Source organism: Dermacentor variabilis, chromosome 6, assembly GCF_050947875.1.
Source record: "Dermacentor variabilis isolate Ectoservices chromosome 6, ASM5094787v1, whole genome shotgun sequence".
Lineage (NCBI taxonomy): Eukaryota > Metazoa > Arthropoda > Arachnida > Ixodida > Ixodidae > Dermacentor > Dermacentor variabilis.
This window is the reverse complement of record NC_134573.1, coordinates 170,908,902-170,935,458: the sequence shown is the minus strand read 5'-3', so window position 1 is coordinate 170,935,458 and position 26,557 is coordinate 170,908,902. Positions and strand designations below refer to the sequence as shown.

Below are 26,557 nucleotides of genomic sequence, written 5' to 3'. Positions count from 1 at the left end.
AAGGATGGGACAGCACATGGGTAAATCAAACACGTATCAACGAAAACAAAGTAAGCAAATGGGTAGGGAGACAAGCAGGCTACATTCGATAAAAAAATGAATTGAAGTTAGCAGATCTGTGGAAATAATGAATTTTCCGGGTTTGTTGCGCCACACTTAACGGCAAATGCAAAATGAGTGAAATGCAAACTTTTGACCTCTGCATACTTTCCAGTTCATTCTATATCACTCAAAAAATTATAGTTCTGAGAGAGAAGTAAAAGGAGAGAAATGACCCAGTACGATGTAAAACAGTTTATTGGTGCTTTCCGATATTTGAGAATGAATGGCGTATCGACGTCATCACGGCACTATAAGTCAATAAAATGCACTGTTCCGTGGCAACCGTTTGCCACGTAGTTTTTATCACAGATATCCGTTGCAATCACTACTGTCGCTTAACACAGCAAAAACACGACCAACTTCTCAGCACACTACTTATCACTTCGATATCGTCACAAGTCGACGCCCGTGTTCTCCGCCACGGACGGTTAGCCAATCCTGTAAGCCCAACAGATGAGACTTTGCTTCTGCAGCCAAGCCACCACTGCAGTTCTTCCTCCTGTTTCGACACCATCCGCTTGAGGCTGGAACATTCCTTATATATAGAATGCATAACAAGAACAATCAAGCATCGTCATGAAGTAAACTTCGTGCGGATCATGCCCTCTGGACAGTGCGACGGAAGTGCTCGTTGTTCGAGTCCCGATGGTGACACGTATTAAACGCCGAGAGCAGGCGACATGTTGGCTTGAGATTGGCCTACGTTGTGTGGCGACGTGGTGTCGTTTATTTTTGTAACAGGCAGCGGGGCCGTCGTCAATGTGCCAGCACATGCGGCAAGTAAAATCAGAACATCGGTAAACCCTGTGCTCGAAAGTTTTGATGAGAGTGAATGGTGGTTAGCCGCTCGCGTCAGGGGTGAAGGTCGGGTTGACTTGACCGTTTATGACGTAGGGCGTTTGTGAGGGCGCTGCGAACCGTCCTGTTCTTGCTTTCAGCTGCTGCTGCTGCTTCCATGCGTTCCATGCACTGCGAACCATGGGATCGCGTGGACCGTAGTTCTCGGAGGGCGAGAACGTTGCCTTCAGTTTCTGAAATCGGAAAAGTAAATCGAGATGCAAATGTGACTGCGACGTAATAATAAAGCGTTTGAGCGTGATAACCGTAAACATTTCATAGTTTGCGGAATACCGGAACATTGCAGACCCAGACGTGCTGCTGCTGATGATGATGCAGCAGCCATACCCTTTGAAACGGCCTGGTGCCATATATCTTCAGGCCAAACGTAGTGACAAATAATTGAAAAGCAACGATAGTGGCGTCACGTTTTGACACTGAGGTCAACTAGAATACGAGAAATTATTATTGCAACGAGCTTGTTGTGCCTACATTCTGGTGGAAAGGCGTCTCAGCATCGATCATTAGCAGACATTGCATTTTCTCTCTGCTTTAACACTTTCTCGAGAGAAATGACGCGACCCAAGGACGTTTCTCGGCAGCTGCGGTTAAAGGAGGTGTTACAAGATGGCGCTACCAGCGTTAGTGCTGCCGTCGACGAAAACGGTGTTCCGCTCACTTACCGACGGGCTGTAATTCTGTAATGAGTTCCAAGCTTTTGATTCCGGAAACTACACCCTAGCTATTAGAAGTGCAGTGATTATGGAAAGCACGTGATTTTTCTTAGGCAAAAGATACGATGTGTATCGTGCTACGTGACAGCATAAAATTCTTGTTGAAGACGGAAACTTCAGCAAAGAAACGTCTGCCTCCTTTTTTTTTAGATTTAAACTTTACCGTGCGTACTCGCACAGTGCTGAGCAGTGCATGTGTGCGTGGACACCTCGGCAGTGCATGTAAGTAGTTTTATTTACAGGCTTGTTGTTATTCCCCTCCTGCACCCACACTGAGCGCATGCACAGGGCGCCATGGTCGCTTTATTTATTTATCTTTTAATTCTCTCAAACTGCTGAAGAGTGCGTTCGTCAAAATGTCATTGCAGTCAGCTCCCTGGATACGCACAGACTACAAGACCTCGTCTGAAGTGGACACGCACCTGGTAAATAGTGGTTCCAGGAGCTCTGGCAAAGGTGATGGCCATCCACAATGGCACTTGGCCGATGGCGATGGCAGCCATGATCCAGCCGATGGTCTGTCCAAGTGGTGGCAGACTAGAAGCGCCTCCCTCGGTGGCGTTGCCGTAGATGAAGATGGCCTGCGGGCATTCAGAGACGGTGACTCACACGACCTCTCTACACGAGAGTCCAGCTAGCGGAGGCCAGTGGAGTCCAAAGGAGGCCAATACGACTTGCCAAGCTGGTATGGCATCTGTTTCTTTCATGTATCGAACCGTTTACCGAATGACGTGCACTTACTCAAGAGGTCCTAGGCTGCTAGGGGCGTGTCCTGCGCTGTCTATGGTCACGTTCTGCGTATCCCGAAAGCTAATTAGCGTGAAGGATAACGTGCACATGATTGATCGGTCACTTGGTTGATTATTTATTTATTTATTTATTTATTTATTTATTTATTTATTGAATGAATGAATGAATGAATGAATGAATGAATGACCAACCAATTAACCAATCGACCCAACCAATCGATACGGCTTTACCAGCGCGAAGTCACTAGAGTCCGTTGTGCGCCGTGACGAATGCTTCACCCGCTTAAGCATGGCGCAAGCATGTTTAACATTGCGTAAAACAGAGGAAGAAAATGCCGACTAGATAACTCTGCTGAAGCGTTGGTCGAACACTAAGTGGCCTGGAGGCCCTTGTTCTAGCTGAACACACGCCCATTCATCAATCACACCGACAATGGTATTACCACTGATTAATATGAGAACTCCTTACGATAAGAGACACGGGCGTGATGAATCCCCAAGTGACCTTCCAGAACCACGAAATCTTTGTGTTGAGCATAAACTCGAAGTCCCTGATGACGTTTCTGATACCTGAAATCGAAGCACAAAACACCTATAATTAAAACTAGCACAAATTGGACGCAATTGTTCACATGCATTTCTACAGAACGAAGGTTTACAGACTAGGCTTCATGGTCAAGGAATTCTGTAAAGAGAGAATACGTGAGTTTATAGCTGCAGAAGGGAGTGTTTAGTTTGCTTTTGTTATTTCTTGACACACGCCATATTTTGGATTTGAAATGTGCTTTATTTTTCTTATTTACATTCACTGTATGATTCATTTAACTGTGCAAATGGCATACGCGCAAAAACACACACGTTACTTCCACTCGAGCAGCTGTCAAGACTTTCTATAAACCATCGTTGCTATTAAGTAGGCGGCCCTTTCTTATGCATAGTTGGACCATGCATAAGAACCACTTCAAAAATGATAACACAAAGAAAAGCAATTATAAAAAGCCAGCACACATTGCGAACAACACAGGCAAATGATGGCACAAAACAACATTCAAATTTTTATAAACCTATTCCAGTACAACTGTCAGCACGAAGGAAAATATGATAAACAAATTTTCTACTTTAATCATCACCGCATTCACCGCAGCTGTATGGTGAATCAATGTGCCGCATCACTGAAATACACAAATTTTTGCTCTTGTGTGCGCCTTCGCAGCAACTGTGACTTCACATTACTGTACATCTAAAAGTAAATTCAAATTTACTGCTCTACTGCAGGGTGCAGCAATGAAGCCGTACTTCAAGGCAAACATTCTGTGCAATTTGTATTTCCATTTTGTTACTTCAGTTTTTTTAGCACTTTGGTGAGGATTACGCACGAAACGATGTCATGTTTGTACGCTCCTTTTCCTTTCCCTTCAATAAATAATTTATAAACTATAATTTCCGCTTTCATGCATTCTCAAATTTTCCCGCTAACACTAGCACCTTTCAACACTTTTTTCACTGACGCTGGCTGAGTCCTTTGAATCACGAGTTCTCCTTGTATGCTCTATCTGCGTTTCTATAAAGACATATATAATGATATGTCGCCTCCGCGTGCGTATTTACGCAGGTTATTAGTTTTATTGAAGCGATGAAGATTCGAGGTTCTAATGACATAAAGTCCTTGAGTGTGCTTGGCACTTACCGTAAATCCACATGAGGCCGACGACTTCAAATATAGCGTACAGAAACACGGCCTGACCGACGCCGTAATTGTCAAACAGCAGGCGCATCGCATTTCCGCTCTGGATAAGGAAAGAGGAGCGAAAAAAAAAACACACATAGTGAGCATCGTGTTCCAGCAGACGATGTAATAACCACGTACACATCAACTAGCCATGCGTGTATCATCCCCTTTAGTCATTTTGATTTAATCAGCGGGTTATTTTGCCAGTATTAATTGCAACTCGCTATTACTCACGTGATCGAAATATTTTAGTGTGCCGTCATCGAGCACCTCTCCGCGTTGGAAATATATGTTTGTTGTGGCATCGCGTTATTTCTTCGAAGTGATGCTAACCTCACACAGCCCCTCGATGGTCAAAAATACTTTTAACTGCCACGTATGGGGGCGAACCAGCGGGATAAATAAGTTTTCTGATTGTACGAAATATTTTCTAAGGGGAGATAAATCTAAAGTAAAGGACTTGCTGTTACTGTAGCTCTTAAGCCAGCAGAAGATTTATATAAAATAAACGCACAAACATTGCATATTTTATAATGTTCGGCAAATGGGCGAAAACATTGACACAACAGAGAGATATACAAAAGCAAAGAAAGCATAGAGGTTAATCAGAGAATATCTCCAGTTTGCTACCCTGTACTTGGGAAGGGGAAAGGGAGTATAAAGAATTTTCAGAATGCTTCCAACGCTCACATACAAACTATATATAAAGTTAATTTGCATGCTCAATATGTCTTCCCTTCGTTGATAATATGGTATCTTCATAAAGTACGAGTGGCAAACTGGTCTGGTGCATTTTTCAGAATGTTTATCAGCGTTCATATTCAAAGGACATACAAAGTTCATTTGCGTGCTCGCTCTATGCCTTCCCTTGCCCCATAATAATGAACCTGAATACGAGTAGAATAATGAATAATGAATACGAGTAGAGAACCGGTGTGGTACATTTTACAGAATGTTCCGAAGCATTCACATGAAAACTACATAAAAGCTCATTGCATACTCAATACGCGATGAATTATACGCGAACGTCACAATATAAAATTTCCTAGGTTGATAACAATGATTCTTCGCAAACTAAGAGCGGAGAACCGCTTTGTTACATTTTTCAGAATGTTAGCCAACGTTCGCATGCAAACTACATAAAAAGCTCATTGCATCCTAGTTGATATATGAAGCTTCATAAAATATGAATGGAAAACCGGTTCGGTACATGTTTTAAAGTGTTTCCCAGCGTGTTTACCAGACAAAGATATGTGATCATACAATATGGCGTTCAAGTTGATTTACGGCCGCTGACAATAATTTTTTGACAAAAACCCGTCGCGCGCCACCAAGCGCTCTTAACCCTATAAGAATTCTGGAAATCGTCAGATTGTCTTAAAGAATTTACTATAACGCTTGTTTGTAGGAACCAGTTTTGGTTTCGGTGCTCAGGAGGGGATAAGCGTCATGACGTACGTGGTGTCACCACTGGCTCGTTCCTTGACTGCAATCGCTGCGGCCACCAGCATACGCGAGCACAACCAACAGATACGCGCTTAGCGCTTTTTTTTCTTTTTCTTTTTTTGCGAGCAACGTCGGTCTATTGCTAAACTAGCCTTATTGCGACAAGACGTCTGCAAAGTTTCTTTTGTGTCATTACGTCGCGGTAATAGCGATGATGCCAAATCCAGCGTTTCGGGATCAGCTCTGGTACCAAAGTGAAATGTAAGCGTTTTCCGACCATCGTACTTGATGAATGTCACCGCTTTAGATGCTAGAAATGTGTGGAAGAGTTCCTGCAACTTCGAAGATGTCCGTCAGTACTCTTTTACAGGAAGATGAAATCCCCAGAGTATGATTACGCAACTACATCAACGTATGCGCATATTGCAACGCTAGTTCTTTCCCTTACCCTCTCCTTAACGAAGTGATTCGTAATCAACATCCCGAATTAACTGCAACCATTTTCACACAAGCTTCGAATTCCCTCAGTCGTCAGCGTTCCTGTTGACCGAAGAAGACAGCAGTGATGAGCGTGAACGAGTGTATACTCGTGACAGCTCGCACAGACATCCATGGTTTAGCGGCATCTTTCGTTTACATAACCATATTTCTCGCTGTGCTTCTCTCAACCCACGGAACACACGCTGTCACGATGCTTGACGCGTTAGAAGTGGATTGACAAGTGTAAGCCGGAAAAGGCAATTCGCGACGTACGTCGGTGCACAGAATGAGACCCGTGCCGAAGCAGACGGCGCAGAAGAAGACCGCGATGTGACTCCTCCACTTCGTGAGCCCGGGAAACTGGTCGGTGAGGACTGTGGTCACAGCCTGGACGTCGCCGACCTACGTAAGACAAACGCGTTAATCGAGTGTTTTTAGCTTGTCTGTGTACGTATTACACTTCACGTAATACCAAGTTACCGGAGGACAAGGCTGACTACATATTGTGACGCTTTATCCAACAACAACATGTTACAAGCGTTCTTGTGTTACATGGGTATTTTCATCTAAAAAAATGTGTAAATGACATCGCGTTAGGAATTATAACGCTGCCGCCTTTTACAGGAGCAGTTAAGTAGAATATGGCAGAGTGTAAAAAAAAAACATGGGCAAATAAGGAACACGCAATATGTAAAGGGCGCATACACAATTGGCGCTGCAATAAAGTTTTCAAGGGCTCGTATGCGCTCAATAATGGTAGGTTCGCTGTAGTAGGCTTCGCCGGAATATAGACACGTATAACAATAAAGCTTTTTGCATGTATTTAGTTAAGTAATTTAGGAATGCAATGTAACTGTACATGCCATGTTCACCCTTCTCAATTTTAGTATACTTCACGGTCTCGTCGCTTTTTCCACTATCGTATGTTTCAGTGCAATACACTGTGTGCCCGGCACACGCTGCGAGCTACATTTTCTTGTAATTGATCGGTTGTTACTTATTAGGTACCGTCAGCGTGCTTCACCGCAATAAACAACTAAAGCAAAATTCTTCCCTCTTATACGAATCTGTATTACTGTGAAGCTAACTAAAGCATATCCGCCTATACGCAACGAATATAAAACCACTGCCAATTTCTCATAATTCACGAGTTATTGCACACTAGCAGCATGTTTCACTGCAACGCAGATTGATGTAAAAATGCTTCACTGCTGTACAAATGCGTATTTTGGTGAAGCTTACTAAATCGCCTGTATTATTGTGGAACGCGTAAGACTCCTCTGCATCTTCTGACCCAGAAGATGGCCCCACCAACTCGACTGCGGAAACCTACACATCCGGTAACCCGGTATCCCGACAACTGCAATATGTATACGGACTAGTTAAAGCTCTCTAAAGTGAACATGTATGAATAAAGAAATAGAGAGTTTTAACTTGTCTGCATAAGTATAAGCCATTACAAATAAACAGAGGTAATGTATACGTGCAGGGCAGTTGCAATGCTGGTTGCGACATTTTGTGACGCTCTGTCCAATAATATTTTTAAAAAGAAACGTTAAGAACGTTTTCTTGTAGCATGGATGTTCTCGTCAAAAGAAAGAAGCAAAAACGGACTGTATGTTAACAGCTGTGTTGCTGCCAGCGGTTTACACGAGCAGCTAAGTAGAATATGGTATTGGCCACAATATATTAATAGCTCTGTGTTCTTTCTAATTAAAATGTGCGCCACAAGATGGCACCACCAACGCGCCTGCTCTCGTCTACGTCTCCAGTGACACGGTATTCCGTAACTCTTTAGACAGTCCGTGAACTACATTACCATTTACGAAATACCGGAGACGCGGTATCTTATACGAATACAACAACGAATACAACATGAATACAACAAGGAATTCAAAACAACTTCTTCTACGCAATGCATTTGCTCGTTAGTCAGCCTGTTCTATTGTTTGACCGTTGGGAGAAACAGAAATGGTTACTTGAACACAGAGCAGAATAAATCGACAGGAACTGACTGATTAACGACACCAAGAGAGCCTTGTGGTGTCGTTACTCTATCAGCCCTTGTCGATTTATTGTGCACTGTGTTCAAGTAGACACATATAACCAACTAGCCCACCAGTTCGTCCTTAGAAATGGTTAGCATACATCTTTGCCTTCTTTTGGCGCTCTAGGATATTGCGATCATGATGAGTGTGCCCTCAGACAAAAGCGTCTTTTCAACAAGTTTCGTTCTTCATTCCAACTTTTTGTTGGTGTGTTTATATTTAGCTATAGAAGCACAAACGTATATTGAATCGAAACAAGACAGATGATCACGCGAAGATGGACACTTCAAGCGATCAAATCTGCCGAAGAAGCTTCGCCTTCACGATGACAGGTCCCCTTGTCTAAAAACTGGCTCCAGACTGAGACAGCCCCTGCTCGACAACTGGTGATCCCTAGATGTATATCGAAGTAACTTCGCACCAACTTCTCCAAAAACTTGGCGCTATGCTGGTTCACATTAGCGAAAAGCTACCGTTCACTTACGCCCGTGCCGAGCCCAAGTAGGAACAGCATTAGGAAGAACAGGACGGACCAGAGCTGAGGCACGAAGGAGATTCTGCTCAGTGCTTCAGGGTACGTGACGAAGGCCAGGCCCAGATCTGCGCATAATCAAGTGGGGTAATCATTAAACATGTGATTTGGTGACATGTAATCAACAGTTAGTACTAAGTGAAAAAAAATCTAATTGGCGCAAACTTCTCCAGCGCCCGAATTAAAGAAAGAACTGTCGATTTGCAGAACACCCTTTCCTTCGCATGGCCGCCGTTCAACCAGAGCATTTCCAATAAGCCACCTCCAACTTACCACGAACAAGCTGTTGGCTCGCAGTTAAATTACATGCTGTTAAAGAAAACGTTAAGTTATGTTGCTATTTGGTGAGAAAACGTTGGTATTTTGGTTAACAAGATGTAGCTCTCAGAAACGCGGAAGACATTGCCACTGAAAAATTCGCGTTTCTAAGAAAAAATAAAAATCAGGTGCGTCAAGTGTTCAGCCTGAAGACTGGCCGCAAACAAAACAGTATGAATTCGCGTGAATACGAGGCCTGGAACGACAGCTTTCAAGAAGCACCTTGCAATGGAAATCAGACCAATGTCTAAAAACCTGGTCGACTGTAACTTCAAAGCTAGGAATGTGACAATAACATTCAAAACTGACTGGGCGAAGCGGTAAAGCTAAGCGAAACGGGCTAGTATGAATCAAAATATTCGAAACAATGTAACAAAAGGTCTCACTCGTGTCTATTAGAAACTGAAACAGTAGACGCACAGCGTTAAGGTGCCAAACCATTGAAAGGAATACCGAGTCTATATTACCGTACTTACCGGATTCACCTTTCAGCACCTGCGAGATGTCATCAGTGTTGAGGTCGTGAGCAAGTGATCCCAACGTGGCGAACACAACGCAGCCTGCCAAGATGCTCGTCATGGTGTCAGCAATGCTGATGAAGAAGGCATCTCTGTAGGACAATGAAAAGGCATCATATTTGAATAAAAAAATATGCGCATAAATGACGAAAGCAAAAATTTCTACGCGTATATAAATCCCTATAGTACTTTCGAACCTTTCGATCAATATATAAGAGGGAATTGATGCCAATAAGTTGGCACACAACGACCTCAGTTAAAAATTCTTGTTATACTTTTTTTTATTGGACATCCCAGTATCCCCTTTGTTTAGCTTCAGACCCTGTGGAACAGTCAAAATGAGGAAATGAAGGCGCTGCGTTAATTGACTACAGCATGACTGAAGTCCACGACTGCAACAACTGTTGATCCATTAAACTGCGTCCAGAGGTCGAGTAGAAAAGGGATATTTGAATATATGTAAAGGAAAAGCGTGGTCGTCATGTTTATTCGCCTTTCCTTTGTTATCTTTTTTCTTTATCTTCATATCTGTCTGTGGAAAACACATACGAGAATGTGTCGTAGAGTAGAATACGTTGCTGGACGAGTTGGTTGAAATCTAAGGGGTACACATTAGGCGCGACGTGGAAACAATGACTTTGGTAGAAGGGAGTAGGAATAACAGAGCGAGCGCTAATTTCTTTCGACCGACACACTGACTGCATGACATGACACAAATGGTTGATGTGGCAAGAAGCGTAAACGTAATAGAAATGTAGTTGAGTAGAAGCCTAGAGGGCACATACAAGCGCAACGTGAAAACAAGTGATTAGCAGGATGGAGTAGGAAAGAACAGAGTGGGCCGGTAAGCTCTTCCTACTCCTGCATACTAAAGACTTTTTTTTTCCACTGCGTGCTAATATATACCCCTTAGAATATATCCCTTGGGAAACCTGTCGAATAAGCAGTTCTCGCTGGCTCGGTTGATTAAAAGGGTGCTGTACGATGGACTCACCTTCCCACTTGGTGCCTGAAGTCGTTGTAGCTGGCGTACATAATGAGATGGCCAAACGCCGTCGTCAGCGAGAAAAACGACTGCTCACAGGCCTTGAACCATACCTGTCAAGAAGAGTGACAAGAAATACATCGTTTCGTCGAGCTTCTTTTTGTTTTGTTTTGTTTTGACTTGTTTGTTTAAGCGAATGACTTCATTTGAAGCATCGCCATCAACATTTTCTTTCACTTTATTGCGAGAGCGCTGAAAGTTTGGTCTCGTAATTACAAGTTGGCATTTGTGGTGGTGAAAGTAATATTACGAAAAAGAAAGATTGCCAGCGGAAAAATAGGATTTTAAGTATATTCCATTTTCAGTTCAGCGAGCGTTTATTTGGAATTACGGAACTGGTTGTGCTTGACAAAAAAGTTGCAAATCGAGCACGTCGGTCTAAGCACACAAAACATTTGCTTGAAACCGTTAGGCATCTGCAAACTCTAAGGTGCGCTCATTTTATGCGCTCTTGACTTCAACACCCTCCTATTGTTTAGCATCACCTATTCGACAGTCGCAATGAAACCTGACTGCCTCGGCATTTTCACAGATTTTTGCCATGAATTTCAGAGATACTTACCGGCATTGGTCCTGCATAATCTTTCTTTTTAGCTAATCTATCGCTTAACCTAACACCGGCAACGCCACATTATCATGTTATATGGGAAGGGCCTTTCTTTAGGGCGTTTTTATAACAATGTCGATACGATACAGTCTTACTGATGAAGAGGTGAACGACAAACGACCGAAGCATACAGGAACTTGCCAGTAGATCACAAGGATCTGCATGTACATCTACAACTGCAATGGTACATAACGTAGGCGATCTAACTCGCAATACTGCCGACTTCCAATATTATCAGCTCGTACAGCTGTTTGTGAGCTCGTTCGAGTCATCGAATGCAGGGCGCGAAGGCATCGTTATCCGTCCTCATTTTCCCCGTAATAACACTAAAATGTTGCCCCAAATGTGACCTTACCCTCCTGACACTTGAAGTGTGCAAGCATCCACGCTCTTTGCGACATGGCACTCTGCAAGAACGATGCGCCGAACATAAACGCCGCCATACCTCGATCTCCCAGATCTTTTCCCAGTGCGGAACGAAGAAGGCCTTGATGCCGTTGAACGCTCCGTCCTGCAGGCACGTGATGATCAGCAGCGAGACCATCACCACGTACGGCATCGTAGACGTCAGGTACACCACCTTGGGGAAGAAAACAGATACCGAAAGATTATTCTGTATTCACGCCGTGCAATTGCGAACCGCGGTAAGAACTATCTTTAGCTCGTTCGAGGAGGCTATCTATATTTTCCTACCTCTCACACGTTCTGCCACGGATTGTGGCATCATAAACCGTCACGTCTTTTAGCTTTCCAAGAATAAAACATTTTATAGGAGAAAAACACTGCGAAGTGCGCAAAGTCAGACTTCTATGACAGCACTATTTGCATACCTTTAGGAACGTTTCCTGCGTTGCATTCGGTTAGGCGCTGAATTTTTGGGTTTATTAAGTGAAATAGGTTGATACGAAGATAGCGCTTCACAATTCGGCATATAATGCATTTATTTCATCCCAGACGCTGGTTATAGCGTTATCTTGCTAAACACTGGAGCTGCTATGAGCTGACGTAGTCAGCGTTAGAACATCTTAAAGGAGTTGTGATCCCGCTTGAAGCAATTACGGTAATTGATATTCAAGCCAACACAATTGCAATGTTTGATCAATTTCATTGGAAATATATGCTTAATAGACTCGTCAGCTCTGTATCAGATATGAGCTGCAATCATGGTCGTAGTACAAATTCGGTGCTCCCTTGAACAATGGACCAGATTGCACATTAGCTAGAAAGCAAGAGGCCTTTAGTCCAGGCCTTCTGTAGGCTAGCCGATCATTCGAGCGGTATAGAGAAGAGAGGGGCAAGCTCTTTATTAAGGCTGAGTGCTTTGCCGGCGTGTGTACAACCGCTGGCATGCCACTCTGCAAAGGAAGGGGGAAGGAGATACGCATTGCAGCGAAGAGAGAAAAGAGACGAAAAAATATGAAATGCGCGATTTAACGAAATAAATATATTAACAAATGAGCTGGGGGGTGGAGGGGTGGGGGTGGTGAATTCAGGCTTTTCCTGTAACATAAAGTAAACCTTCTTTAAAGTTTTCCGAGAAAGCTAATTTCCGATAGATAGCGCAACAATATATCAAAGACCCGACGCTGTTCCGAAGGGTCGGGTATAGGACCTAACGGTAACGTAAGCGGAGCGTAAGATATCATGTCCATTTGGTGCTCAAAACAACATTAGTCACGGTAAACTAGGCATTCAAGTAACATGTGCACCAAGCTAGCGCCTCACCTTGCCAACGGAACGAATGCCCTTGTACGTGGACAGTGCCTCGCAGATCCAGGCTAGAAGAAAGCACAACGCCATACGCCAGTCCAGCGTTGAAGGCAGAGTAAATCCCCCGGAGTCACGCAGCACGTACTTCCTGGGATGGAAATTTTGTGGTAAACTCACTTTGCTTAGTGGCGAACAAGAGCGAACGTGGCTCCCATAAATTGTCTTTCAAGTCATTACGTTGAATATGTCGATTCACCGAACATTATACATTACCATGAACATACCGGGAAAATTTCGTCGAATGTACGTGCACAATAAAGTGTGCTACGACACACTGCAGCACACGGTTAACCAAGACACGACATAACCGCTTCTTCTCATCTAAGTAGTTTGCTACGAGCGAAAACAGTAACGTTGAACGCAATAAGAATAGAACAAGAACAAGAAGGCAATAGAAGAACAAAGGCGAGAACGAGTAGGTTTTAAGCCTATTTTAAGCCGAACTGTCGTTCCGTCGTGTCTCCCTTTATAAGATGACAGTTTGTTGCGAAATTTCTCGAGGCATATAGTAAACAAAAAAGCACACTTAGCACGCACGACAAAACAGTGAAAGGGACAAAACAATGCGCTACTACCGAATGAAGCTTCTGACGCGCGTCTTAGCTGCTATATCACCATGTAGCAGAAATGAAAGAAAAAAAGTTGCAGTTTCGCCGAAACGGCGAATGATTGATTGCGATAGCAAGTTAGTAGACCGCTATACAAATTAAGGAGAGTAGTTTTATCGTTCGTATAAACTTGTAAACTTTCGCTACTAACCGAACTAGCAAGCGTGGTGTCATGCGCTGCAAACAAACATGGACATATTCTCATTCGATGACCACGCAGACTCGCCGTCAAAACGCTGGAGTGAGGAAGCGCGGCAGCCGCAGCGAGCGAATCGATGTTCGTGCTGCCTTTAAGCTTCAACGCCAAAACTAAGCGGCGAGAACGCAGCGCGCACAAGGCTGTTTGCAGTTGGCGCACTCTGTCCCCATCGCAGATGGCCGTCAAGACAGAGACCGCACGGTCGCGCCATATGCAGTTGCCGCCAAAGTAAAACGCCCCCCCCCCCTCCATCCCCCCTCCGGTGCCTATTGCGCCATGGAAGACCACGTGCTACCTCTCCGCTTTCCTCCCTTGTGCGCGCGAGATCGAGCCACCATCGCCGGCTTACGCTCGCACGCTTTCACTGGCACACACAGCATTCAGTGCGCGGCGACGATGTTATCGCACTTGGACTTTATACGGAACATCACGGCGGAAATGTGCCCGGAGTGTCCATATCAGTGCTATCGAAATAAATAAATAAATGTGCATATATATATATATATATATATATATATATATATAGGGAACGAAGAGTACAGCGCAGTGTTCGACGAAACCACACAGCTGTCGCCGCGTCACATCACCCGGAAGCAAACTGGAATTCCTAGTTCGACAGAGTGAGTTCTCCGTCAGTGTGACGCGACAAAAGCTGCTTTATTCGGTGGAATGCAGCAACGTGTTCCTTCCCACGTAGCTTTTTTTTTCTTTCTCTCTTTTTTTTCATTGCATGATGTCACAAAAGCCGGGACACGTGCTGTAAACAGCTGCAAGATAGCCGTAGGGCCGCTATCCTGCAAGCGTTCGAAAGCTGACGTGCGGGTTAGCTCGCATGCGATTGTCCATGCCGCGCCGATATCGCGGCCTAGGGCAATCTAGGCCAATCACGTGAGGCGAAACCGACCGTCGGCTTTTCGAACGGGTGCACGATAGCGGCCCAGCTGTTATTTGTACCTTGTCTTCGTCCTTGCGCTATATTGTTCTGACTCCCGCATGCTCAATGTGAGCGCTGTTTACCCAAGCCAAGCCCTCGGTCAAGCTGTCAAACGCCCACTCATTCACTCACTCACGCACGCACGCACACAAACGCTGTATCAGCCAGGAGCTTTTCGCTTTGAAACTTGTTGCCGATAAACGTCAACACTGATAACGGCTCGTTGCCTTGATTAATGGCCTAGAAAAATGAGCGTTCTCAAATTGAAAGTGTAACTTGAACATTTCTTTGGAAGAAACACTTCAAGTTACCTTGTTATACATACTGAAAATATTGCTCCGGAGCAGACGCTGCATTCGAGATGTTCGACATGTTCCTTAAGTTCTGCAAGGAGAAGAAAAAAGTAGTTGTGATTAACAATAAGGTGAGGGCGTACTTACGTACAAGAGGGAATTTTCGGTATAGGGACGTTCGGGCTTAATGGTACTGCAGTATACCAGGCTTTATTATTTTTTTTGTAGACCGTACAAAATTTTTAAAAATCGCCTGTAGCAGATAGCAAAACTCTAGTCAATGAACTGGATTACACAAAGAGGCGTATATTATATGCAAAAGAAGTGATAACACATAATAGAGTAATTAACAAGTATTTACCACAACTAGCGTGTCGATTAATTACTTGACGACACATATTGCAATCTACTAATTCCAGCCGGGGAGTTCACAAGTAGTATCCACTTCAAACAACTTTCAGGATGACTCCAGTTTCGAGATATCTATTCCCAAAGTGTGCGACCAAATACGTGGGCGTTCCAGTTACTGTTGCGCCTCAATGCATAAAACAGCGTTTTCTTAAAAAAAGTAAGTAGAACAATAGTGCATTTGCAAAGAAAGTTTCACAGCGCATATCTCGAAATCCGTGCGGTCCTTAGAATTCCTTCTAAGTGGATATGCCTTCCCAACTGACCCGCTACGTTTCGTAACTGGCGATATGTGCCGTCAAGTAGGTAACTCAAAAATTAATTAGTCAATTTAAAAAAAAAATTGTCGATTAAGTATCTCGATTTCTCTGGCAAGTAGTGTCCGCCACGTCGAGTATTCCAGCTCAAGGAATACAATCACGTGATCTGCCACAAGCGATGCTTAAATATTCGTAATTATCCAAAAAAGACATTCAATATAAAGAGGACGCAAGTACTACGGGATTAACTCAATGCGACCATTTCCTAGCAGAACTTCAAGAAAGTTGTAGACAGGGCGGGGTCATGAGTAGCGTAGAATGAATTACTGGTGGTTTTCTAGACGCAGCAAAGCAGCACCAGTTACTGAAAAACGTGATCAGGGGTACGAATCAAGTCAGGTTTCAGTTAATGAGTTATATGTGATGTCGCTCACACCATACTGAATAAATATTCCCTTTAAGAGGAAGCTTTAGAGCGGGTGCTCCTATCTAACTACATGTAAAAGTAAAATTCGTTTTTCTCGGCAACCACTGCATCAAATTTGTCGAGGTTTGTTGCATTGAAAAGAAGGACTTAAAATCTAGTGACTCTTGGTTTGGAATTTTTTATTTGATTTTTATTGTATTTGAAGATTGGCAAAAATCAAAAATTTTCAGAAAACAAAATTATAAACTTTACACCTCTGTAACTCCGGAATGAAAAATGATACCACAATTCTGTGAATTGCATCTAATAGTACATCTTAAGCGGACAAAGTTGTTATGCTACATATTAATCTCAAAAATTTAGTAATGTTGAAATACAGCTTTTGCAGAACCCTTGTACACAGCGTAACAAATTCACGTAAGATATAAAATGACCTATGAAATTTGTCCTCTTTCAGTGATTTAATGAATGCCGTTTACAGAACCACAATATCTGTTCCTGATGCGGAGCTATTATTTTTTTTATCTTCATGCTTCTATATTTTTCAAACTTTCGCGAAAATTCTTGTAAAAAAATTCAGTCCCTAAATCGAAATTCCGCTTACAACAGTCACTAGAATTTAACTTTCTCTCTCAAGTGCAACAAATGTAATTAAAATTCGTTCAAATAGGTATCTCAGAAAAAAATGTTTTTGCGTTTTACATGTATTTGTATAGGCCGCGTCGGAGTTGGGCCCGAGCCACGGAGGCCCGAGCCACGGAGGCCCGAGCCAGAGCTTCCTCTTAAACCTCAACCTCAAATTATTTCCTTAAAGAATACTTAATTGGGCAAACGAGAAATGCTCAAGAATTCGTTTTCTACATAATCTAACCCACGCTCACTGCAAGATTGCAACAGCTATAAAACGCTTAACTTACTGAGGGAAACACAGTGCTTTCGTTTAGTTACGCAACCAGTCATGCACCGCTCGAAGCACCTCCTCGTCTGATCGGAACTTCATTGAACAGAGCGATGGATTTAGTTAGTGCAAGTTATCCATATCGCAAGCACTGTTGCCGCATATCTAGGTCACTTTCTCCCTATCTTGTTAGGACACTGTCCCTTCCCCCAGTATAAGTAACTAAAGAGAAAAATTATAAATGCATTAGGAACGACACTAGCACTGCAGTGAATTTAGCTGCCAGATCCTCATAACGATGACATTTAAATCAAGAGTACAACGTTTTCTTTCTCTCTTTCTTTCTTTCTTTCTTTCTTTCTTTCTTTCTTTCTTTCTTTCTTTCTTTCTTTCTCTTTGCACACTCACCCTGAATGAGTCCACGCACGTGGCGTCGCTCCAGTCGCCATCGCACCGAGACCAGGGCAAGTAACTTTGGAAAGACGCGAACAGATAGAAGAGGCACAGGGCCATGATGTAGTTGTACGACACGGTGACGTAGAACGTGGAGAACAGCTGCGCAACACCGATGCCTGTGCGGGGAGAGAGGAGACGGAAGCGAGAATGAGGCGGCGCTCAGTTGCTTCGCCGCCGAGTGCGGTTGACAAAACGCGTGCGCAGGCCACCGGCAACAGGAATGGTGTCGTACTCTACACAGAGGCTGGCGTTCTTGCACTGCGGAAGCACCCGGTAGGTGTCAGGGACTGCATGAGCTTTGATCCTCAGAGCGACGGTGTTTATATATTATGCAACGCATATGCACAGCAGCCGTCTGATGTAACCCGAACAATAGAGACACGCACCTAACAGCTTAATTCTGAGAAACATAGGTTGCAAGGGGACAAACAGCGAAAGCCTTTCAGTAAGGCAGATTGAGTTAACAGTTTCTGAACACGCCAACCACAAATCTGAAGTAACATCCGCAGAGAAAAAAAACTACTTAAAAGGCGCTTAAGGTGAGTCCGATTTACGACCCTTATATGTCATCTTCTCTCGTATCCAGACTATCGCTTTGGTATGAAAACCCTCGTAATCAAAATTTCAGAACCAGTATGTAATGCGACAACTACACACTCGCGAACAAGGACCGTTGGCGGAAACCACGAATTATTGTGCTCACTCGTTCCACACTCAGTGCAAAAAAAAAAAGGAAAACGAGAACGCAGTTTCCCATTTGTGCATTCTTTCAAGAGCCACACAAAACACAAGCGGAGGGACATGCCGTAGTACAAACCAAGTCACAATCATTTATTATTTCTTAATTCGAAGTAGCTAAGTATATATTCTAAAGGAATACTTCCATCAAGCAATGCGCTTTTTTTTTTTTCGCATGCGTATCTTTGGCTAAATTTTCCCATCAATATTAAATGTAGGTAACAGAACTCGGAACCAAAGTTGCGGACTCAGGAGTGTATGCTCTCTCACACATGTTTAAAATAAAAATTATTTTATCGAGTTGGAATTTGGTTGCTCTTCCAGTTATACACATTAAAGCCCCTCAATTTTTCAAAAGTAGCGCCATTCTTAGATCTTTCCGACACCCCGCTCACCCTGGCGCCTCCTCCTCCACGCCTCCTGTCTCCCCAGCCTCCTCCGCTCCCCCATTGGCCAATCTGTGTCACGTGGAAGCAGGCGCCGCGCTTTTGTATATTTTTTTCTTTCCAGCGCGGAGCAGGCGCCGCGCTTTTGTATATTTTTTCTTTCCAGCGCGCGCCGACCTCCATTGTTGGGCCTGCGCGACGAAAGTACGGCAGGCGGACTGACGGAGTGCGTTAGCGTTATACAATGTGCAGGGCCGAGAACATAATTGCGATGCCATGCTGCTGCGCCTTCGGTTGCCGCAACAGACACAGCGAGGGCAAAAAGTTTTTTGCTTTGCCGTCCGGCGAACGCAACGCAAAAAGAAGTGTGGAGTCGCAGGATCGGGCGGGCTGACTTCGAGGAAGTGGCAAAGAACGCACGGCTTAATGAAGTAAGGGCCACGGCTACTCACAACCTCTTATTTCGAGCCTAGTTCACGCCTTCCGCTTCGAAAAAGTGTGTGTTCATGCTCTGCGTGGTTTTTAGCGCGTTGTCTGGCTTTTTTTTTTTCGGATGTGCTCTCTTTGTTCCATGTAGTTTCGTCTTGCGGTGAAATGCACGCATCTGCAGCTGGCCTGTGACATAAAAGCGACTTTATTCAGGGTGTGTTTTGAGCTCCACCAGAAGTTCGCACATTCTCGACGCTTTTGCAAGGCTCAGTATGACTTACGATGCAGTCTTAGCTTCGAATGTACGCCCGGATGTATTGCTTTGGTTTGTGGTGATCAACGTTTTTAACGTTCCGAAGCGACTAAAGCTAAAAGGTTGTAGTGGATGGCTCCGGATAACTTTATCTAGCTCGCCTGGGGATGTTTAACGTGCACTTTGATCGTAGAGTCGTACGTGGGCCGGTAAATTCCCCGTTGGCGTTTCATAATACTCGCGCGCTAGCGCTGCTTTAGAAGTTGGCGCCTCGGCGCGATTGTATTTCAATAAATTTTATTTACTAGTTGTTACAACTTGTCATTATTTCGTATTATTGACGGCGCCTCCAGGGCACCAAAGCGGCAACGGGAACACCAAAGCTAGAACCAGGGCTGGATGGGGCTCGCCGAAGCCTGTGCATGCCAAGGGGGTATAAGGTCGCGGACAGCCAATTTTGTATGCGAACACTCCCTGCGACGCCTGCATTAGTGTAATGTTACGTGCTCTTCAGAGGCCTGCGTTAGCCATTACATGTGCCTTCCTGGAGCAGTACTTGTAAAAAAGAACAATATATCGTCACGATTACCAAAGCAACCCGCAATGAAAAAAAAACGGCCCTGTTGCCAGGCATTGCTGACCGCACACAGCCGGAATCTCTCATGCGCCGACCGAAGAAAAGTGTCCTGCAGGTACATGAATGAACCTACGAAACCACGTACACATACTTTAACGCTGTCAACACCTGAAACTTTGGTAATTACGCGCGTGTTTGAGTACACCGCGTGCTTGCGTCGTGTTTCAGCAACATGAACTCTCAACGTCGCGCGCTTTACGCCTTAAATACGCCTTGAATAATAGTAATTTTCTCTATTTCTTCCGCAATTCCAAGACGAAATTCTAAAGGCCAGTTACCGACTGACGAACAAAGATCTCGATTGAAAAAACTGCTCCGCAGGGCTCGAACGAACTTTTCTGTGGATTTCCTCCCGTAGCGTGTTAGCCGTCGTCTGCTACGGCAGGCCCACCACCGGCGGCGCCACCGCCGAGGCCGCGCCGAGCGGAGGAGGAGGGAAGCGAATGGCGCTACTTTGGAAGATTGAGGGGCTTTAATACACATGTGCGAAAAACAAATGAAACAATTCTAGAGCAGAAACATTTCTATGCGCTGGGACAACTTTCTGTGGCAATGAAGGGAAAACTACAGAAGCGAAGTGCGCATGTTGACAGTGCTACTGGTAGTAATACCTAAGCTTCATTCGCGCTTGTTTAGACTGAGGAACCGAAAACATTAGCGTCTTATTTGCTATAGCACTTGTAATAATATAAGGCATAAAATATGTCACTCATTGTAAATTTGATATTTTTTTCCCGCTGCGCTGTTACACGTTTTGGCAAATGCGAAACAGTAGCAAATACCAAACAATCGAAGTTTAGGTCGCCGACAGGCAAAGAAAAAGGCGTCTGGTCAATCTTTTCCGGCTTTATAGTTGGCGTGCTAATCGATAAAAGCATGAACCAACTAGCACAGCAACAAATAGTAATACCAAACAAGCAACGCTGATTAAACATCTGCTCTCAGAAACAGAAACAAAAAGCGCTGTGAAATTTTGCCGGTTTACCTGGCTCAGTAACAAAAGTGCAGAAGCTCCGCCCCTGTAGGCTGTAACTTTCTCTCTTCACTGCCAAAGAAAGTTGTCGCCAAGCATAGAAATGTCAGCTCGTCGCAAAACCAGCTTCCTGGCATCGCACACTCCATATGATGCTTCGAACGGTGCTTTTTACAGTTCGTTTACTCGTCAGTAAATTACATGTATCATGTGACATCCTTAATGAGGAGTGGCACGGTGTTTATATGCTACCTTTGTCACAGAGACAAGACACGTCAAGCTTCACTGACCTTTAAGCCCCGGTACGCACTTCCAGACTTTGACGTGACTTTTCCCCACGAATTGGCCGATGGCGAGCTCCATGAAGTAAACGGGCTTGCCGATTAGGAACAAGACGATGAAGTAAGGTATCAAGAAGGCGCCTGGAATACAAGCAACACTCAGTGAAACAATGGATTCTACAAGTCACTCTTGCAGTACATGTATCTCAATGAAACGTGCCTCCATGCTTACATTTAAGTACGATATTATGCTGCGTGGCAACGCCCAGGCGAATAATTAAAAAAAAAGTTTATTAGAAACACTCAGCAAACGTTTTCCTACTTTCAACTCGTATTTATATTTTTCCTTCTATCCTAGACCGGGTTCATCATATCTATTGCACAGTTCTTGCACTAAGTTAGTGAAATTCCAGTTTGAGAGTTTGTGGTAAATCGTAAGAATATAACCAGAGTAACAGAGGTTGCTTTTCGGCCGTGGTGAGATCTGCATGAGCACAACCTAGCTTACAAATCAACAGTCGAAAAATTAGAGGTCTCAGAAGAACGCAAGCATAATGAGGTCTCGGGAAATTCACGGGCTGTCTTCAACTACAAATCACTGAAAAAATGGCTGATATGGACGAGAAGACAAAATAAATGAAATTGGTGCAGGACAAATATATTAGGGCGCCTTCCAAGGAAGCCTTCCCTCCACTTCCGTAGAAACTATCGATTAAACTTTAGTTGTAAGTGCGCGCTTCTTCCGTCTACATCGTCTTCCGCTCATATTCCACTCAACGGCACAACGTGATGCACTAACTGGCTCAAAAGTCAACGATTCTGAAATATTTTAGCCTCCAGTATCATTCCTTGCAAACTTATGCTGCGTGGGCGCTTACAAGAATACACTTGCTAAAATCATAGCACCCTTCGCGTTCAACACGAGTATGGCCTGGATGTTCCGCTTCAGCTCACGTGCGTTACGTGCGCATGCGCATGTGGAAAGGAAACGCGAGCAATCTACAAAGCATGAAGCAGAACGCGCACCCTTTAGGTGCTTATGTGTTTGCCAATGCAAGCAAATGGCGCCATCGGTGTTCAGGCGTGTATGGCGAATGCCTGACGCATGTGCTTTCAGCAACTGCATTGATATCAGGTCGCGTGGTGGACTAACAACACTACAGTAAATATTATATATCTCTTCATATGCCTTCCTTTCCGACCCACTAGCACATTTTGGGTTTAGTCTTGTGCTGATGGCGCCACCTTGCGGCTCTTATCTCACTGCGCGTTGCGTGCATGATGATGATATTGCTCCCATTTTTAACGAACGGGACCTCAACCGGAAGCTTTTCTCACAAATCTGCTGAGCGGAGCGTGTGCGCCGCCTCTTGACTAAAGAGGCACTGCTCCATTTACGGTAACCGTGGCCTCCGAGATTACGCGGCAGAACCGGTGTGCGCAACCCGATCACGGGGACATGAAGTAATGCTCCTCGGCGATTGCTACAAGGAGAAGTTGGTTGAGACGCACCTTTCCACACCAATGCATTCGAACAGACGCGAAGTGTGCTTGCGTGGCTACGAAGTTTCTATCTGAGGAGTCAGATATCGCCGAGGAACGCTATCGAAGCACCGCAGTGACTGCAGTGATAAGTATTTGCCAATTCCCTCCTCCTCACCGTCGTCCATAACTTCTCTCGGTCCCCTTCCCCGGTGCAGAGAACGCATGTTGTCGTGTAAATAAAGACACGTTCTCCGGTAAATAAGGTATCTCTCATTCGTATTGGTCCAGCAAATTCTTCTGTAACCTGCGCAACTACGTTGGTAGAAATTTTTTGATACAGTGATAATAAGGAGATTGATTGATTGATTGATTGATTGATTGATTGATTGATTGATTGATTGATTGATTGATTGAAATGTGTTACATCGCTGGCAGTAAGAATTAAGCAGAAGGGGCTGAGACAAACAAACAAGAGAGATAAAAGCGCGACCTTTACCTCCTCCGTTCTGATAGGCCAGCGTCGGGAACCTCCAGACGTTGCCCAAGCCGATGGAAATGGACAGGCAGGAGAGGAAAAACTGCATGCCTTTGTTCCATTGTTTGCGGCCAGGCACGGCATCCGGCGCGGCCTCCACATCTGCGGCCTGTCAAGGTGAACGTACTCTTTCAACAATACGGAAAACGAGAAAGCACTCGGTAGAAAGTGGAAGGGGGTAAAAGGCAAACGTGTTCTAAGTGCTGTTGATTCTACCAACTGGAGTAACTCCGTGCAGCCAGTTGAAGTTATCACCCAGCTAAGATAGTAGCCTAGAGGGAGGATGTTTCAAATGTGTCGGGAGCTTTCCACAAACATCTAAGCCGTCACATCTCCTTCCTTGTCAGGTCTGGTTATCCACAACTACACCGTATCCGCTCCTGTTGCGCGCCAATTGTAACAACTGCGAGTCCATTTCCCGACATGCAAAAGCGAAGTGTCCAAGCAGGTTAAAGAAATTTTAGTCTAGTGGCGTCCATTCCATTACCATCGCCCGCCGGCTTTCCAAAACTGAAAGGGGAGAGAGGGTGAAACTGGCTGATCGGTAATTTGCGAAACCTCAGCGTGAAAATATTTCATTGGGCGTTTGTGCTAATCTCTGTTTTGCGGCACGATAAGCGTTTATTCCCGCCTTTAAATACATGCTTTTTGCACTAACAACATTAACACCTAAAAAGGCCGCATCAAAGCCGGAACAACCTGAGAACTATAACATTTGGGCGACGGAAAAGCTTTCGAAGACACTGCTTCAAGATGCGGAGCTGCACGCTTCTTATAATTTATTCGATTTTACTTTTTCATTAAGTCTTACGGCAAAGCATACAGATTAAAAAAAAAAGCATTTCACTCCCATGCAGATTATGCAATTTTTACCACCTCTGAGAAATTTCACAGACATTAACGGAAAGCCTTCTCGCGGCTCGCTGAAGAGAAGGTGCAACAATTTCCCTTTGTTCAACGGAATATGATATGTATGACGCGAACATCTTTGCTTATTGTTTCTGTTAGTTCTACTTACATGGCGCGCGGGGAATTTTGGTGGCGTCCTATTGCACCTTCATATCTCGAGACAAAGAGGAGAGTTCGCTTACCGTTGAATGCAACCCGAGAACGAGTCCGTTTTCGCTTGTCTTTTCCTGGTAGGGAGGTGGAAGCTCCTGCGTTCAAAGATTGTCCCAGCAGTGAGCGTCAGTTTCCCTAGCCGCCAAAAACGTTCTTATTTCTCACGCTGAGGCACCTTCGCCCCAAAAGATAAAAGAAAACTGGCAACGAATTGGAACGAACGAATCGGCTGCCGTTTATATTAAGCCTCCTAAAGACCGAACAGCATTGCGAAAGTTGCGGTTGCCTTAAGTCAACCAGAAACCGAATACGAAAAAACGTTCGTACGTACGAACGTTTTATAATCCGATTTTTTTTTCGGCGAAACAAAAACGTTTTGGTTTCACTTAAACATACTTTCAATTGAGGGTAAAACATCCAAAATTAAAATTTGTGGTGCCAATACGAAAGAAATGAAATGGGGATCGAAGCCATAAGAAAGCCGTTATATATAACCAGACTTTTGCATGACGTCGTGGGTTCGACTCCTACCTCCGGCGGCCGCATTCCGGTGCAACACGCCGCGGTCGATCCCTAAAGCTGTTGAAATAAACGAGCGATTACATAAAATAAATGTCGCACATTTCACATTTGATTCCTGCTGGGTTTCAGTAGTCACTCTCGTATGTTCCTACAGTCCTCGGGTGCAAAAAAAACGACGCGGTAACTTCATTAGACGAGTACCTTCATTTATGAAGCTCACAGCCAACTTGGAAAATCTGTTCATGCGTCAAGTTCTTTTCTCTTCTTTCCTTCTTTTTTTCTTATTTATTTATTTATTAGGCCACACGTGAGCAGTTTCACACGAGGTTGTATCGTTAATAAAAGAGTTCGGGGACATGCTTCTTCTGACTCATTAAACAGGGTCTTCAAGGCATGTGGCCTTCAACGCCTTGCCATTCCTCTCCAGAGGACCTCTAGGAGTAACAACATCTCGCAAAAGGACAATTCCGAGCGCCTGAATTGACAACGACTTTGCCACAGCAGCACTACACCAAGAATAGATAAAAATACACACTATTTGTTTCCAGAACACCTGGATGTGTCTTAAGCGTTATGCAAAGGGTTCCCGTTAACCTTGACTTTCTTGTGCGGAAAACAGTCCCTAAGAATGAGTATTGGCATCTAGGCCATTGGATCAGTGATATTAAAAGAATGTGAAAGTGATCCACCGGCCTGTAGACGCAAAAAAAAATCTAATTGTGAAATTCCTCGCGTGATACGTTATCACTTGTACTGCTTCCACGTTAACCCAGTGTGATTTGATAACCGCATTACATCAATCTAGAAAATGTTTAACCTCTTTCAAATTTCTGGGAACAACCCCAAAAACATAATTCTGCGGAAACTCGCAAGGTGGAGAGAAGTAATTAATAAAGGGAAAATCAGAAATCATATGAGTTTCCTTTGTAGCAATTGCTACGAACGGATGGATGTCTGATTTTGCCTTTATTACAGGGTACGTCCAACGCACTCTGCGTGATCATGCGAGGACACTCGCAGAGCAATGCCTGTCCTCTTTGCCTTCCAAACACCTGATAGCTCACACTACGACCACATCTACTTGCGTTCTTAACCTGTCTCTATGTGAGTAGTTAAACGCTTTTATGAAATCTAAATGAACATAAGAGGGGAAACAAAATTCAGGAGAACCCGCGGTGGTTGCTCAGTGGCTGTGGCGTTGGGCTGCTGAGCATGAGATCGCTGGATCGAAATGGGGGCGAAATGCGAAAACAGCCGTGTACTTAGATTTAGGTGCACGATAAAGAACCCCAGGTGGCAGAAATTTCCGGAGTCCTCCCCTACGGCGTGCCTCATAATCAGAAAGTGATTTTGGCACGTAAAACTCCATTAGAAAAAATTCTGGAGAAAGAACATATATGTATGCCTGGCCTCAGGACCTGAGACATAACTGAACTGATGAATACTCGTTGATTCTTGTAAAACCAAGCAGGCTCGTGTAGACGGGCTTGCTGCTCAGCAATCCATGGAGAGATTGCTGCCCTTCCAGGAGGCCAACGCTGGGCATTTCCATAGAATGTGCTACGAACGTGGTGCCGTCTGACAGCTACATCTGGGGCACTTCGGCCGTTCTATCAGTGGTGGCGGCGTGTCAGGATCAGCAGCGGTGGCGCTTTGCACTTGTCGCCATCGATAATTGACCGCTGTGGTTGTTGTTGCCCCCAGTTATTATCCTTGTGAGCGCGCAGAACTCCCGTTGTGTAAGGCTTGGAGCTATACAGGATGTTACACGCCGTTTCTTTGTCTGCCTGCACTTCTTTCTTATTTTTTTCGCTTGCTTTAGTTAGAGCCGGTATTCCGTTGTTGTTCTCATACAATC

At 44.3% G+C, this 26,557-nt stretch overlaps 1 protein-coding gene across 2 annotated transcripts in view; it reads right to left on the bottom strand.

The window, feature by feature from the left end:
* Positions 1 to 279: 279 nt before the first annotated feature.
* Positions 280 to 26,557, bottom strand: part of LOC142585768 (uncharacterized) — an 89,438-nt gene continuing 63,160 nt past the window's right edge. For both annotated transcript variants that reach the window (XM_075696759.1, XM_075696760.1), the window contains 15 exons: positions 24,207 to 24,272; positions 23,077 to 23,224; positions 21,105 to 21,236; positions 17,351 to 17,514; positions 14,982 to 15,040; positions 12,871 to 13,003; positions 11,591 to 11,725; positions 10,488 to 10,591; positions 9,452 to 9,585; positions 8,610 to 8,725; positions 6,351 to 6,479; positions 4,110 to 4,209; positions 2,892 to 2,992; positions 2,096 to 2,254; positions 280 to 1,133 (listed from right to left, as the gene is read on the bottom strand). In XM_075696759.1, coding sequence (XP_075552874.1) covers positions 942 to 1,133; positions 2,096 to 2,254; positions 2,892 to 2,992; positions 4,110 to 4,209; positions 6,351 to 6,479; positions 8,610 to 8,725; positions 9,452 to 9,585; positions 10,488 to 10,591; positions 11,591 to 11,725; positions 12,871 to 13,003; positions 14,982 to 15,040; positions 17,351 to 17,514; positions 21,105 to 21,236; positions 23,077 to 23,224; positions 24,207 to 24,272 — 1,872 coding nt within the window. In that variant the 3' untranslated portion in view covers positions 280 to 941. The remainder of the gene's footprint in view (positions 1,134 to 2,095; positions 2,255 to 2,891; positions 2,993 to 4,109; positions 4,210 to 6,350; positions 6,480 to 8,609; positions 8,726 to 9,451; positions 9,586 to 10,487; positions 10,592 to 11,590; positions 11,726 to 12,870; positions 13,004 to 14,981; positions 15,041 to 17,350; positions 17,515 to 21,104; positions 21,237 to 23,076; positions 23,225 to 24,206; positions 24,273 to 26,557) is intronic.